The 13,133-nt window shown below is 37.1% G+C and overlaps 1 protein-coding gene across 1 annotated transcript in view; it reads right to left on the bottom strand.

Moving 5' to 3' along the window:
- Positions 1-13,133, bottom strand: part of LOC129889756 (uncharacterized) — a 59,387-nt gene that overhangs the window by 29,969 nt on the left and 16,285 nt on the right. The window contains exons 15-32 of the mRNA XM_055965181.1: positions 12,134-12,201; positions 9,717-9,837; positions 9,432-9,635; positions 9,118-9,321; positions 8,910-9,019; positions 8,272-8,365; positions 8,094-8,192; positions 7,314-7,475; positions 7,151-7,225; positions 6,613-7,065; positions 6,177-6,524; positions 5,957-6,088; positions 2,905-3,018; positions 2,642-2,826; positions 2,303-2,411; positions 1,717-1,860; positions 1,339-1,635; positions 53-700 (exon numbers count right to left, since the gene is read on the bottom strand). Of these exons, the coding sequence (XP_055821156.1) occupies positions 53-700; positions 1,339-1,635; positions 1,717-1,860; positions 2,303-2,411; positions 2,642-2,826; positions 2,905-3,018; positions 5,957-6,088; positions 6,177-6,524; positions 6,613-7,065; positions 7,151-7,225; positions 7,314-7,475; positions 8,094-8,192; positions 8,272-8,365; positions 8,910-9,019; positions 9,118-9,321; positions 9,432-9,635; positions 9,717-9,837; positions 12,134-12,201 (3,567 nt within the window). The remainder of the gene's footprint in view (positions 1-52; positions 701-1,338; positions 1,636-1,716; positions 1,861-2,302; positions 2,412-2,641; positions 2,827-2,904; positions 3,019-5,956; positions 6,089-6,176; positions 6,525-6,612; positions 7,066-7,150; positions 7,226-7,313; positions 7,476-8,093; positions 8,193-8,271; positions 8,366-8,909; positions 9,020-9,117; positions 9,322-9,431; positions 9,636-9,716; positions 9,838-12,133; positions 12,202-13,133) is intronic.

Raw genomic sequence — 13,133 nt, 5'->3', positions numbered from 1 at the left:
CTTCATAATCAATATTTGTATAATAAGTGAATCATGTGTCTAGAGGACATACCTTGATCTTAATATTCCTAAATTGCAACTTCTTTCCACTTCCAACGTAAATTATAGCCTCTTCACTTGGAGAAGAGAGATTTTGTCCTCTCCTATCTTGCAAAAACAAAATTCCACCTTTGCCATCATATATGAAAAGGTCATACCTTTCATCATCGGCAACCAAAGGTCTCTGAGGAGAAAGTGAGAATTCCGCAGAAGGCTGGTTATAAACTGATTCATTAAGAATAACAGCATCCACAGCATGAGAACTTCCATCATCGTCACTTGACAGCATACTTCGAACATTTGGTACAAAAAACTCCACAACAGCAAGCAAAAAATCAAGTGCAACTAACAGTTGTGGCCTTTGAATGAAGAGAGAAAAAGATGTCAAATTTTCATTGAATCTTGCATCAAGAATAACCATTGCAGGTACAAGTTTCATGTCCTTGTCAGCAATTGTATTGAAGGTCATGCCAGCATATTCAACAGCATCAGCCACTGATTGTGAAGGATTATACCCAATTGTTTCAGGCTTCCGAATTGCCAACCTGAGTTCCTGTGCTATACCTTCACGATTATCCATCACGGTGAAATCTTCAAGTGTCGAAGACAAAAAGCCTTCTCCCACTGTATTGGATTTGTAGAGAAGCCACAGACCACTTACCTTGAAAACAAAAAATGCGATTTGGATTCAGAATTTTGCATGCATAAAATTAAAAGATAAATGAAAACAAAGATTAAACATAATTGGGATATAATTATTATAAATAATGATGATGTGCCAAATTTATGATTTAAAAAGAGATGATTCAAAATAGATATGAGTCATCACAGTATGTATGCAACTATCTAAAGCATTGCACTTCATGAATACTTATTTGAGATCAATTCATCAATAAGTAAGACAATACATTGTTTACAAAACTGCCTAACCAGAACGAAGGTGATGTGCAACATCATGCCCAACTGTTTGTATTCTCGCATCTGCCTCTGGTCAAATTTTTACTTTTGTTCATTAGACGAAAATGGCACACGAATATCAAACATGCAATAAGACCAATTCCCTCGCTATGTCTTCAATGAAAATGCATTTGAAAATTAGCAAAATTTGTTCTCGATATGTTTCCATTATATCGTCGAAGTGACAACTATTGACCCAAGAAACATCAGAGAACAATGGTCTTTCATTTCACAGAAGCAAAAATTTAACAAACTGGAATAGCAAGAAGACAGAAGTACAATTTGAAAGGGTATTAATAATTTTTAAAAAACTTAAATAAAGGGAGCCTCAAACTCAATCACCTGCATCGTTGCAAGCGATGCATCCCTTGTCAATCCATAGTGAAGGCCAAGCTCAACCAGATTAATAGCAATAGAGACCTTGGTTACAATCCACTTATCTTTATCTTTATCTTCAGCTTCAGATCTACTGACATTAGAATTTCTCACTGATAAATGTTGTGCCTTGTCAGCTGAAGGTGATGAGGAGTCATCTATCAGAGGCGGCACAACATTAGGAGTCTCTGAAAGATTTTCCTGCGCGCATTCTGCAATTATCTCATACTCCTTGCTTGATAGAGCAGCTTTTAATTCTTCAATCTGAAATTTTCAGACACCATGAAAATTGGGACTACTTGATCTCCAAAACAACAGTCAGATTAACTTTAGTATTTAAAGTACCTTGATAGCCACTTCAACACTAGGAATTTGATGTAATAGATCCCGCAGTGATCGCAGTATAACAATTGAAACTCCATTGACGTCTTGGATGATACTTTCACCCAATTCTGAGCCAGCACCCACATTTAAATTGATATCTTTGACCTAAAGGAAGGTATATTTGAGACATGTTCTCAGACGAACTTCATATGGGAGAAACTTAAAGAAAGGGACAATTAAATAGTAGATTATTGTCGTATCTGTCTGTAGTACCATTAAGCTTATAAAGCAAGCCCAGCAAATTAATGATCTACGATAATCTACAAATTCCCAATTTAAAGGATTCTCCTTGAAAAATTGCAAAACCTTTTCAAATGTTATTACATGCATAAATTGAACTTCAAACGGGTTTTTTGATTGGTAATATGCAAATTCTGTTTCATGCAAAAGCATGTGAATCTAAAGGCAAAAATGAGATTTCTATTGAGTTAGACTACTTATTCTCATTCTTTGTCAAATTTCCTAATCAGTCTAAGAAAATTGTGTTATTAGCAATTAGCATCTCCATCAAAAACATAACAAATAGAGATAAACATAAGGATCTTACAGAGATAGTTAATATTTCCCTGTGTACAGCGTTCATATCACTTTTGCTACCACAAAACCACTGAAACTTGTTTTGGACAGTGATGTGAACGACATCGAGCTTCAAATAACTGCAAGAGGAAACTATGAGATCAGCTGTGATTATTTGTTACACAAATGTTACTAAAGGTCCTTTCATAAATGTTTGATCCACATATCCCCGTGATACAGAGACATGGATATCAACATGAAGATACACCAAAAATTGGCAGTAAATTAAAATTTAAAATTAGACAACTGGTGACGGATGCCTATTTTAACAGAAGTGACTCGAAAGCATCACCGAGAATTGTAAACTCACTCAAGGCTGTCAGTCCTTCGAGGCATTAATATTATCGGCTTTTTTAGAGAAAGATCCAACTTGAAAGCAGGCGATCCTTCAACCTCACTTCTTGTAAACCACTTCTCTGAGTTTGTAACTTGATCTGTTATTCTGACAATATCATTGGAACTGTTTGGAACAAGACCCATGAAGTAACTGACAATCTACAGGAAAATCAAAATATATCATGACGTTAATTACAACACAGGAATAGCCAAATAGAAAATCTAAAGTTTCACTACCTCTTGGATAAAGCGATTCAAATAAACAATCCTCACTTCAGACAGCTGGCCTATAAGGCTGTAATCATAACCCATATAGTCTTCATCATCAACATTGAATGAACAAAATTCTAGCTGCAATCCACAAACACAGTGACCAGTTAGTTTCGGGAAAATAAATACATACATCCACAGAAGTGTATCGAATGACAAACCAAGAGACTAGATACAAAATCAAGGACAAAGCAAAGTTATGGCAGAGAAGCCAACATTTTTCAAACAGCTTGTAGGTTTTGTCTATTTAACTATATCTGTTGCATGCAATTATTCAATGAACAGTAAGTACAATCTCCGCCAAATTAGTTAAATGAAAGAACCAGTAGATGCTCCACAATCTAAAGTCTGAATTGGCTAGAAGTCTGCACAAGTTATTGTCCACTCCTTTATTGATATTTTTAAAAATAAGGGAGAGCGAAGCGGTTGGTGTAACTCAACAATTCCTGAATATTATTCGTGCTTCAAAGGTGGAAAGTGTAAAAAGCACCAAAGTTATGTTCGGATTTAAACCACAAATTATAGTAAAGAAAGACGTATGATGAAGCCAAAAATTATGCTATACAAGATGCAAGAAAAAAATTACTGAGAATACAAATACAAATTATGAGTACAGGAATTTAAAAAAACTAATGTTAATCAAGTTAAAAAAACATCTTAGATCTCCCATTTTGATGCAAAATATTTTTTAAATTCAAATTCAATGCCTAGTTTTTTCCTGCACTAGATTTTTAATTTCCCAATCTTGAATTTGAATTACTACATAGCCATCCATGAACTTAACAATTAATGGATCAATTTTCCATTTATATTTATTTATTCACAGAAAAAAAATCCATACTATATTTGTTGTTTAGTGCCTTCCACCAGGTTTTTGTTGAAGCGCATGCCTCAGATCTTAGCACCTTAAGCGGAACACCCAACTTGTGTTGTGACTTACTTCCAAACTTCATTGTAAGTTGGCCGCGCCTTTGTCAACACCTTTCGGTTCCATTTTATATGAACTATTTCTCTATTAGTCTGTTTCACAAACAACTGCACCTTTCTATATTTGAAAATAATCTAATATTTAAATTTTCATTTTACCTTAATGGCATGCCTTTATACCAAAGTAACATGTTTAAGACCACAGGTTCCAAAAGTCGGTCTTTCTTTCTTAATCTGCATTCCCAGTCAAACACCTACATAAATTGAAACAAAGGGAGTTACAAGGACTACCTCCTTTCCCTGTTAGGAGCCACTTAGTTGTAACAGAAAATCTTCACTCATGCTTTTCAATTATCTCTCCACCAACTGTTCACTGTTACAACGTTAGCACCACCTACATTTGTGCTAATCCTTTTTTTTTCCATAGTAGGATGAAGCATGTAGCTATTGATTTCCATTTTGTTCGTGAACAAGTTCAACAAAAGACACTTGAGGCTCGTCACCTTCACTCCGTTGATCAAGTTGCTGACATCCTCACCAAGCCTCTTCCACTTACAGCTTTTTTGCGCCATTTTCACAAGTTGAGGCTTGCTCCAGTCACCCCCAACTTGCGGGGGCATATTAACAGATAATATATGTACCCTTCAGTTTAGGAGTTTGTTATTAGCTTCCTATTTTTCAGCTATCTGATGGTTCAATAATACACGGTTAGTCATTTGTATTATTTAGGATTTCCAATAGTTTCCTGTATTCTAGGTTTTCTGCTGATTTGTACCTTATCAGATTAGTTTTTCAGTTTTGTATCTGCTCTATATAAAGAGCATGTTATACATGAATACAATCATCTTTTTCCTCTACATCCAAACCTTTATAACCCCATGACCGACCTTTAAAGCAATTGAGCATTATATCGCCTGAATGGGTTAAATTTGGAGAATTTAAGAATTTAATCCAAGTGTTGAACATTTTGTTGATTAAGTTAGTATTGTCATGATACATAATTAATATACATGAGTTCCCATATGTAGGTTGAGGTTGTTGAGTATCATTGGGCCGGCTGACACAACTTTTAGCTAAACCAGAGCAACTTTGAGGCATGTCGAGCTTTAAGCTTCTTGTGTGTTTTCAAATCAACTCATGCTTCAAAAATAACAATTTAAATTGAGATTCCATGCATGTGCGAGACAAGTTTGCATGGTTTGCTCCATGATTCAACTTAAATCATGAAAATGCCCAAGTCTTGAACTTCATAAAAGTTTCTAATGCTTTTCTGCAAATCTTGTGCTATGGTGCGACGCACCCAATTATTTAAATGCCTCCTTTGATGTGTTTGGTTTAAATCATTTTTGGCAAGCTTTTATTGATGATATTATATTTCTTTTTCATCTATGAAAAGAAATTGACTAGCTGATTGATAAAAGGAGATATTATTGTGTCTACTGAAAGCTTCATATACACAACTCAAAAATCCCTTATCCCTAATTGGAGAGATTATTGTGTCCCACCTGAAGATGAAACCTTCTCCCCAACAAAGTAACATTAACAATAATGACGACTATGATGATGGTGACAAAATAACCGAAAGTTATGTAGGAATTCCACTCAATGCACCCATTTTTTTAAATAAAATGGTGGGGTCAGGGCATGTTTCTGCACACCTCGACTATTCCACCTGGTACATGTCATCTCCCGCCACACCAAGTACTGGGTAACTCTGGTAGGCAGTAACTCTGCCTACCAAGGTTTAGACAGATGGACAAAAATCACCAAGTGTTGCTGTTTTTGTCGCTACTGGAATTTGAATCTAGGTCTCCAAGGATTGCATCCACTCATTGGCCACTAGGCCACACCCTGGGTGAAAGGATTTTTAATTTTTTTCTTTTAAATAAAGGTTGCTAAAGTATCAAACTAGAAAAGTGCACAGTAACTATTTTGATCATACCTGCGGGAGTAACTGGGCAAATTGGATGTTAGAACTTCATTACTACTACAGGCATAGCCAATAAAGACAGCAGTCATGACAACAGCAATCAATGATAATAACAGCAGCAATAGCTAGAACAACCACCACACCAGCTATACAATGAATTACCTCTACAAAAGAACTACCGCCAGGATTCCTCATATCACATGCCCAGAAATAAAGGTGACTGCTAGGAAGGCTGTCATCACTAATTCTCAGATTTCCAAGAGACGCCTTTATTGTAAAAGAAGATGGAAACACCTGGTCAAGGAGAAAACAAGATTGAAAAATCACACTGACATGATAAATATCACAATGGAAAAAAACAAAATTGATAGAAACAACAGACCTTGATATCAGTAAGAAAATTGTCCTGAGACAAGGTAGCGAGCTTAGATCCACCCTCTTTCATCAGCAAAATCTGGGCACGAGCCATGTTCAATGTCAGACCAAAAATAATTCTAGACTTCCCCTTCCCAAGCAAACCCTTCACTGCAGGCACATCAATTGTTTCAAATAACTGAGAATCAACCACATTTTCCTTGGGATTATCATGCTGTGTAATGGCTGATGAAGAAGTGTCACTGAAAGATTCAGAGCTTGCTTCCCCCACATTAATGGCATCTACAAATTCCATTACTGCCAGTATTGTTGGTCTACGACAGAAAAAAGACAAGGTAGCAAGTGTGACAGCTACCTGTAATAACCAACAAGCAATTAAGTTAGAAATCGTTAACTGTAAAATTAAGCAGACAGATTTAGTCAGATAAGAAGTACCGGCTGACCTTTGTATCAATGCTAGTATAGCGAGGTGACTTCTGGTCATAAATAGCCACTTGAGCCTTCACGAAACTATCTAATGTCTCATTCAGTGTCACAGAATTAGTTCCACTATCGTTAAAATCAATAGGCAGAAGACCAGCAAAACGATTAAAACTAGGAGCCTTTGACATGATCTTTCCTGACGGTAAAGAGTTTCCCGATGAATAAGGACTATCAACCAGCTCATTTAAATTTTCAGATGCCTCATAGAACTCCTCTTCTCCTTCATATTGACTAGAATCATTGAATTGGATCTCAACATCATTTAAAAGGGGGGGTGCAGTAATATTTCTGATGAAGGATCGTGCTAGATAGCAAGAGCCAGACATCCCTGTCCGGCTAACCAAATCTTCTATCTCAAGAGCTTTCAGGAGAGTCCCTATAAAAATATCACTGCCTCTAATTGAAAGTTCAACCTGGCATTAAATTTAACCTTTTAAGCAAACGAATAGGGATCAAAATAAAACCTTAAACAGATAGCCAAACTTGCAGTAGTCTTACCCGTCCACCTGTTGCTCGAAATTCAAATAAGCCTCTTTCTTTAGCTAGAAGTGCCTTAGTAAGACTCTGATCATGCTAGACAAAGTGGAAAGCATAATATACTGTTAGTGTGGTCATTTCTTTTACAATGAAAATGTCCTTGATAGTGTTCACCCATACTCACCTCATGACTATAATTGAAGGACATCTTTAACTCATCAAGAACACCAGTCAAATACAGGCTCTCCATTTGTGAGAGATCAATTACATCATTGCCTGCATGATCAGCATCATAATCTTCTGACTCGGATGATGATTCAGATAAACCAGTTATAGGAGCTGATCCCTGCATGAAACCTCACTTTTGAGAACATTCCCATAAGCAACATGTTAGGACTTGATGAATATATACTCCTGTTTTCCCCCTACAACACCCAACCCCAAAAAGGGGGGAAAGAATACCATCACGATAGCAACCATGCTAGACACTCCACACAGGCTCTTAAAAATCCGAAGACTTAAATCTGTCAAATCCTTGGAAATTATTTTTAAAAAATAGACAGTATTTTCCTAGCTCTTAATCACACATCAAAAACCTATTTTCCCATTGCTTTTAATTGATCCCATTTACTTATAATTAGGATCTCGATCTATTAACAACATCCAGAGGAAAGGAATTAGAACAGAGAGAGAGAGACTCCTGCAAGTTTCGAGGCAGCCAATAAGCCAACAGGTTTATCACACTTACGCCTCCAAGATCGAATTATGCTGACCACTCTTACCACATTTTCACCTTTATACCAAACTATTAATAGCAGTTTCAATTCATATTTCACCATAGGCACCCACATAAGGATGTTATCTGACTAAGACATTTGAACTACAATTTTATGCCTCTAACCATTGGCATGTCAATAGGTAATTTATTCCAAATCATCATAAGAGAAACAGCACGAAGATCTACCGATGCACGATAGATGGCCCCCTGCAAGTGACTCTGCCATGTCTTCTTTAAATCTTCAGAGTCACAACGTAATATTAATGCATTTGCATCTTCCACAATCTGCATGTGACAATAAGGTAAGGAAGGTCAGAAACCGAAAACTGCATAACCAGAAGAAGCCAAAGATATTGAGAAGTACTTTGTTGGATCGTTCAGCACTGTAGACAGCCAACACATATTGTTCATTGCCAACATCATTTGGAGGAACTTGATATAGTTGCTTCCCTCGTAAACTGCAATAAGGCAGTACAACAATGAAGTTAAGGATACATTGCACAGATAAAAGATGGAAAAGACTGACTAATAAAAATTACAATCAGAAAACCTAGATAGGCTTCACACAGAAGACCACCAAAAATCTTGGCATTGTCTATTTTGTTTCTCTTTTTTCCCATTAATTATCAAAAATCAATCGGAAACAGCTTCTCTACCTTCACAAGGTAGGGCCAAGGTTGTGTTCACTCTACCCTCCCTAGACCCCACTTCTAGAATAAACTGGGTATGTTGTTGTTGTTGCATCAATAAAAAGGAGTTATAGTTTATAAAATTCCTCCATTGCCCTAGACACCGTCCTACACTGCACTCCTTCCTCTGGGAACCTTATCGCATCAAGTCTCCACCTAACATCCATGGGATCTTCAACTCCATACAGTTGGTCATGTCTACCCAAGATTAAAAAAAATAAAGGATGTTGACCAGCCTTATGTAGTTGCTTTTGCGGTGTTTTGTTGTAACTTGATTGATTAGGTGATGCAAAACATGGACGGAAGTCTTTACCTGATATACTGCTTGTAAGTTCTAGAGCCAGGATTTTCCAGTATATAAAGAAAGGATCCAACAATACATAGGTATCTACGCTTCCATATAGCCTCCCTACCACCAACACCCTACAAAATATAAGAAATCATAATTATCAGAAATTTACAACTAACTACGGCACACAGTAGTATGCAACAAAATATGGATATGTTGATCTGAAAGCAACCTTCCAGGTAAGAAGACACAACCACCCCTCAAAATCAGACTGTGTCCAAGGACGATAAACATCTGAATCATTTATTTCCTCTACTTCAAATATCTTTGCCACTTGCATCAACCGATGATACCGAGCAGGAGAAAAATGGAATCCTAAAGAAGGAAGACGCACTGCAAGTCTCATCGAAGGAAAGGCAGGATTCTCTAGTCGGATCTGAAAAATTTGGAATATGAAAAGCATTGTACACAAAGTAGAAGCTGTGAAAACATACTAAGGTATATTATGTGAATGTAACATCATGTTCAGAAAAAATGTGCAATCACCTGTTGCAGCTTTAGAACCACAGCACACTTGTCAATAACAGGCAAAAAAGTAACAAAGTTGGACATAGATGGACCAACTCCATTTGTTGGAATTTGACTCCAATAGTAATCACCATCAACCAGGAAAGCAGAAACATCGCTCAAGACCATATCAAACTGAACATACATATTCATCTCTTCAGGTGAAACAATTTCAGAATCATCCTGCACACATTCCATAAACACAGCACATTAGCCAACTTAGGGATATCTAGTCCTATAGATTTAGACGATCCTAAGATTTACCTTTGTAGAAATTACCAAATTTCCCAAGTCAAGAAGCAGCTTAGTTGAGTGAATGCTATCTGGACAGAAATCTGTAGGAATAGTAATTTTTGGAGCTGCAATTTTCAAATCTAAGAAGAACCTGGCAAGAAGCAGATACTAATATTAATCTTCAGTGATTAACAACATTAATATCAATATCAATATTAATCTTTTGGAAGAGTGTCGGCAATGCAGGAATGGAGTGGTTGACTGGGTTGTTTAAAGTCATTTTTACGACGTCTAGCATGCCTGGAGAATGGAGGTGGAGTACAATGATCCTATTGTACAAGAACAAGGGGATATTCATAATTGTAACAACTACGGGGGTATCAAGTTGCTAAGTCACACTATGAAAGTTTGGGAGAGGAGTGGAGATAAGGGTGAGGAGGGGTGTATCTATTACCGAGAACCAATATCGATTCACGCCAGGGCGTTTAAAAACAGAAGTCATTCATCTCGTAAGGAGATTGGTGGAGCTGTATAGGGAGAAGATGCGCGAAGTCCCAAGGGGGGATTCTTTGGAGATGTTTAGAAGCTAAATGAATACTCGTAACTTACACAAGGGTGAGTAAGGAAATGTATGTTGGAGCCAAAACAGGGGCGAGGACAGTGGGAGGGGACTCTGAGCACTTTCCAATCGCGATAGGGTTGCACCAGGAATCAGCTCTTAGCCTATTCTTATTTGTCTTGGTGATGGATGAATTAATGTGGCATATCCAAGTGGAGGTACCATGGTGCATGCTATTTGCGGATGACATAACATTGATTGACGAGCACGACAGAGTTAACGATAAGCTGGAGGTTTGACGACAAACCCCAGAGTCTAAAGGGTTCAGTTTGAGCAAGACTAAGGCAGAGTATTTAGAGTACAAGTTCAGAACGTAACTCACGAGGCGGATGTGGAAATAAGGATGGGTACTCAGGTTATCTCCATGAGAGGTAGTTTCAAGTATCTTGGGTATGTAATTTAGGATAATGGTGAGATCGATAAGGATGTTACACATCGTATTAGAGTGGGGTGGATGAAATGGATGTTTGTATCCGGTGCCTTGTGTGATAAGAATGTGCCACCAAGATTTAAAGGTAGGTTCTATGAAGTGGTGATTAGACTAGCTATGTTGTATAGGGCGGAATGTTGGCCGGTCAAGAGCTCGCACGTCTAGAAGATGAAAGTAGCAAAAATGATGATGTTGCGATTGATGTGTGGGCATATTATGAGAAATTAGGTTAGGAATGAAGATTTTCTAGACAAGGTGGGAGTGACCCCTATGAGGGACAAGATGATGAAGGGTGCGACTGAGATTGTTCAGACATGTGAAAAGAAGATGCTCAAATGCCCCCAATAAGGAGGTGTGAGAGGTTGGATATGGTAAGCCTAAGGAAAGGTAGAGGTAGACCAAAGAAGTATTGGGAAAAGGTGATTAGATAGGACATGGCACACCTACAGTTTACCAAGGATATGACCCTAGATAGAAAGATATGGAAGTCGAGGATTAAGGTAGAAGGTTAGTGGTAGTCAAACGTTTGTCTAGTTTTCCCTATCAGCATTATTATTATTACGCTCCTATCTTAATTTTTGATTTTTTTTTACTCATTTTTTACCTTTTGCTTAGGTTATCGTATTATTTGTTATTGTTACTGTTTTTTCTCCATTATTTTCAGCATGAATTTTTTATAGCTGTATTTCCTTTTCATATTATTTTTATTTTTCGAGAGTCCTTCGGAAACAGTCTCTCTACTTCACAAAGTAACAAAGTAGGGGTAAGGTTGTGTACACACTAACCTCCCAGACCCACTTTTGGGACTACACTGGGGATTATGTTGTTGTTTTCGTAGTGGATGGTGCAAAAGAATGCAACATGTCAATGCCTACTGGTACTAGATTTATTTGCGCCATTCAAGGTTTGACAATGCTACAACATTAAACTGCAAAAGATACATAAACCTGACAAAGTCAGAGGGAGACATGCCTAGAATCCTAGGTCACTGAACCTTAATACCAGATCCCTGTCCACCACACCATCCCTCCCCAAAATTACCTAGGCCTTACATCAGGCACATTTATAAGGGAGAATTTTTTTTCCTTTTTTTGTGAGGTTCTCTACTTATTGGTATACTCCTTGTATACGGGTTTTCATTCCCTTCATTGATGAAATGTTATGTTTTTTTATGACAAGGGAAACCCGTAGCCATTACCCTTTGGGTGCGCATAATGTAAAACTTCTGCTCCTGTGCAATAGCTCGCAAACCACAATTTTCATTAATGAAATGTTATTTACTTTATCAAAAAAAATAACATGTAACAATTTTTCTTTTTAACTGCTCAAATCACTGTGAGGACAAGTAAACTCAACAATATCAAGATACCAGCTTGACAAATAAAAGAAGTATCCAACCTGGATTGATCCTTCAGAGCTCTGTTTACTTGTTGTTGTGCAGTTCGTTTGACTTCATCAATTGTCATCTGACAATAAGACAATTACATCATCTACCAATACATTTCAAATGAAAAATTGGGAATACATATGTAAGCGAAGAGTCTCTTACATGTGTTCAATAATTCAATATTTTAAAGACATTAATATCCATATTACTAGATTATGGTGAGAAATAACTACCAAACAAGTAGTAACTGCACAAGTTGATAAAATAGGTGACATATGAAGCGTCTTAAAAGTAAGTCTCCCTAACCCAAAATGTTTACCTTGCCTTTTTTGGGTTGTTTCTAATTGTTTCCAATGGAAGTTTCAATTCTATTTCGATACCACAATGATTCAAAGGCCTCTCTTTTACCTTTCTCAATACGATATTATTCTCAGCTTTTTACTGATACTGATTGTATCAAACCAACTTCCGTGCACCTCAACTATTTAACCAAGTACCTGCTATCTTCCACCAGCACAGGTCATCGATAACTCTACCTACTACCAGGATTAGGCAAGTGTGAAGGATTGCCTAGATTTTGTCCTTTGTGGGATAAGAACCATGGTCTCCCATAGTTTTTCACCAGCTTCAACCATTAAGCCACTCCATTGGATACCAATATTCATCCTATTCTACTAATATGATTATAACATGCTGTTGAGATGGAATGCTTTCCTATCCCTAGAGGGGTAGAGAGGAAGATAGAAAAATTTAGGAGGAGTTTTCAGTGGAATGGTTGTGAAGAGAAGAAGAACAAAAATAGGCTTTGGTCCGAAAGGTAATTTTCAAAAAGAAGATTTTTTGTGGAATGGTTGTGAAGAGAAGAAGACCAAAAATAGGCTCTGGTCTGAAAGGTAATTTTTTTTTTAAAAAAAAAAAGAGGAGGAGAACAAAAATCTTGTGCGATGGGATTCTCTAATTTGCAGCAAGAAGAACCATGGTGGCCTTGAATCAAAAGACCCGAGTATTCAT

Source organism: Solanum dulcamara, chromosome 5 (assembly GCF_947179165.1).
Source record: "Solanum dulcamara chromosome 5, daSolDulc1.2, whole genome shotgun sequence".
In the NCBI taxonomy this organism is placed as follows: domain Eukaryota; kingdom Viridiplantae; phylum Streptophyta; class Magnoliopsida; order Solanales; family Solanaceae; genus Solanum; species Solanum dulcamara.
Note: the sequence above shows the minus strand (reverse complement) of the source record. Positions and strands in the feature narration are given on the sequence as shown.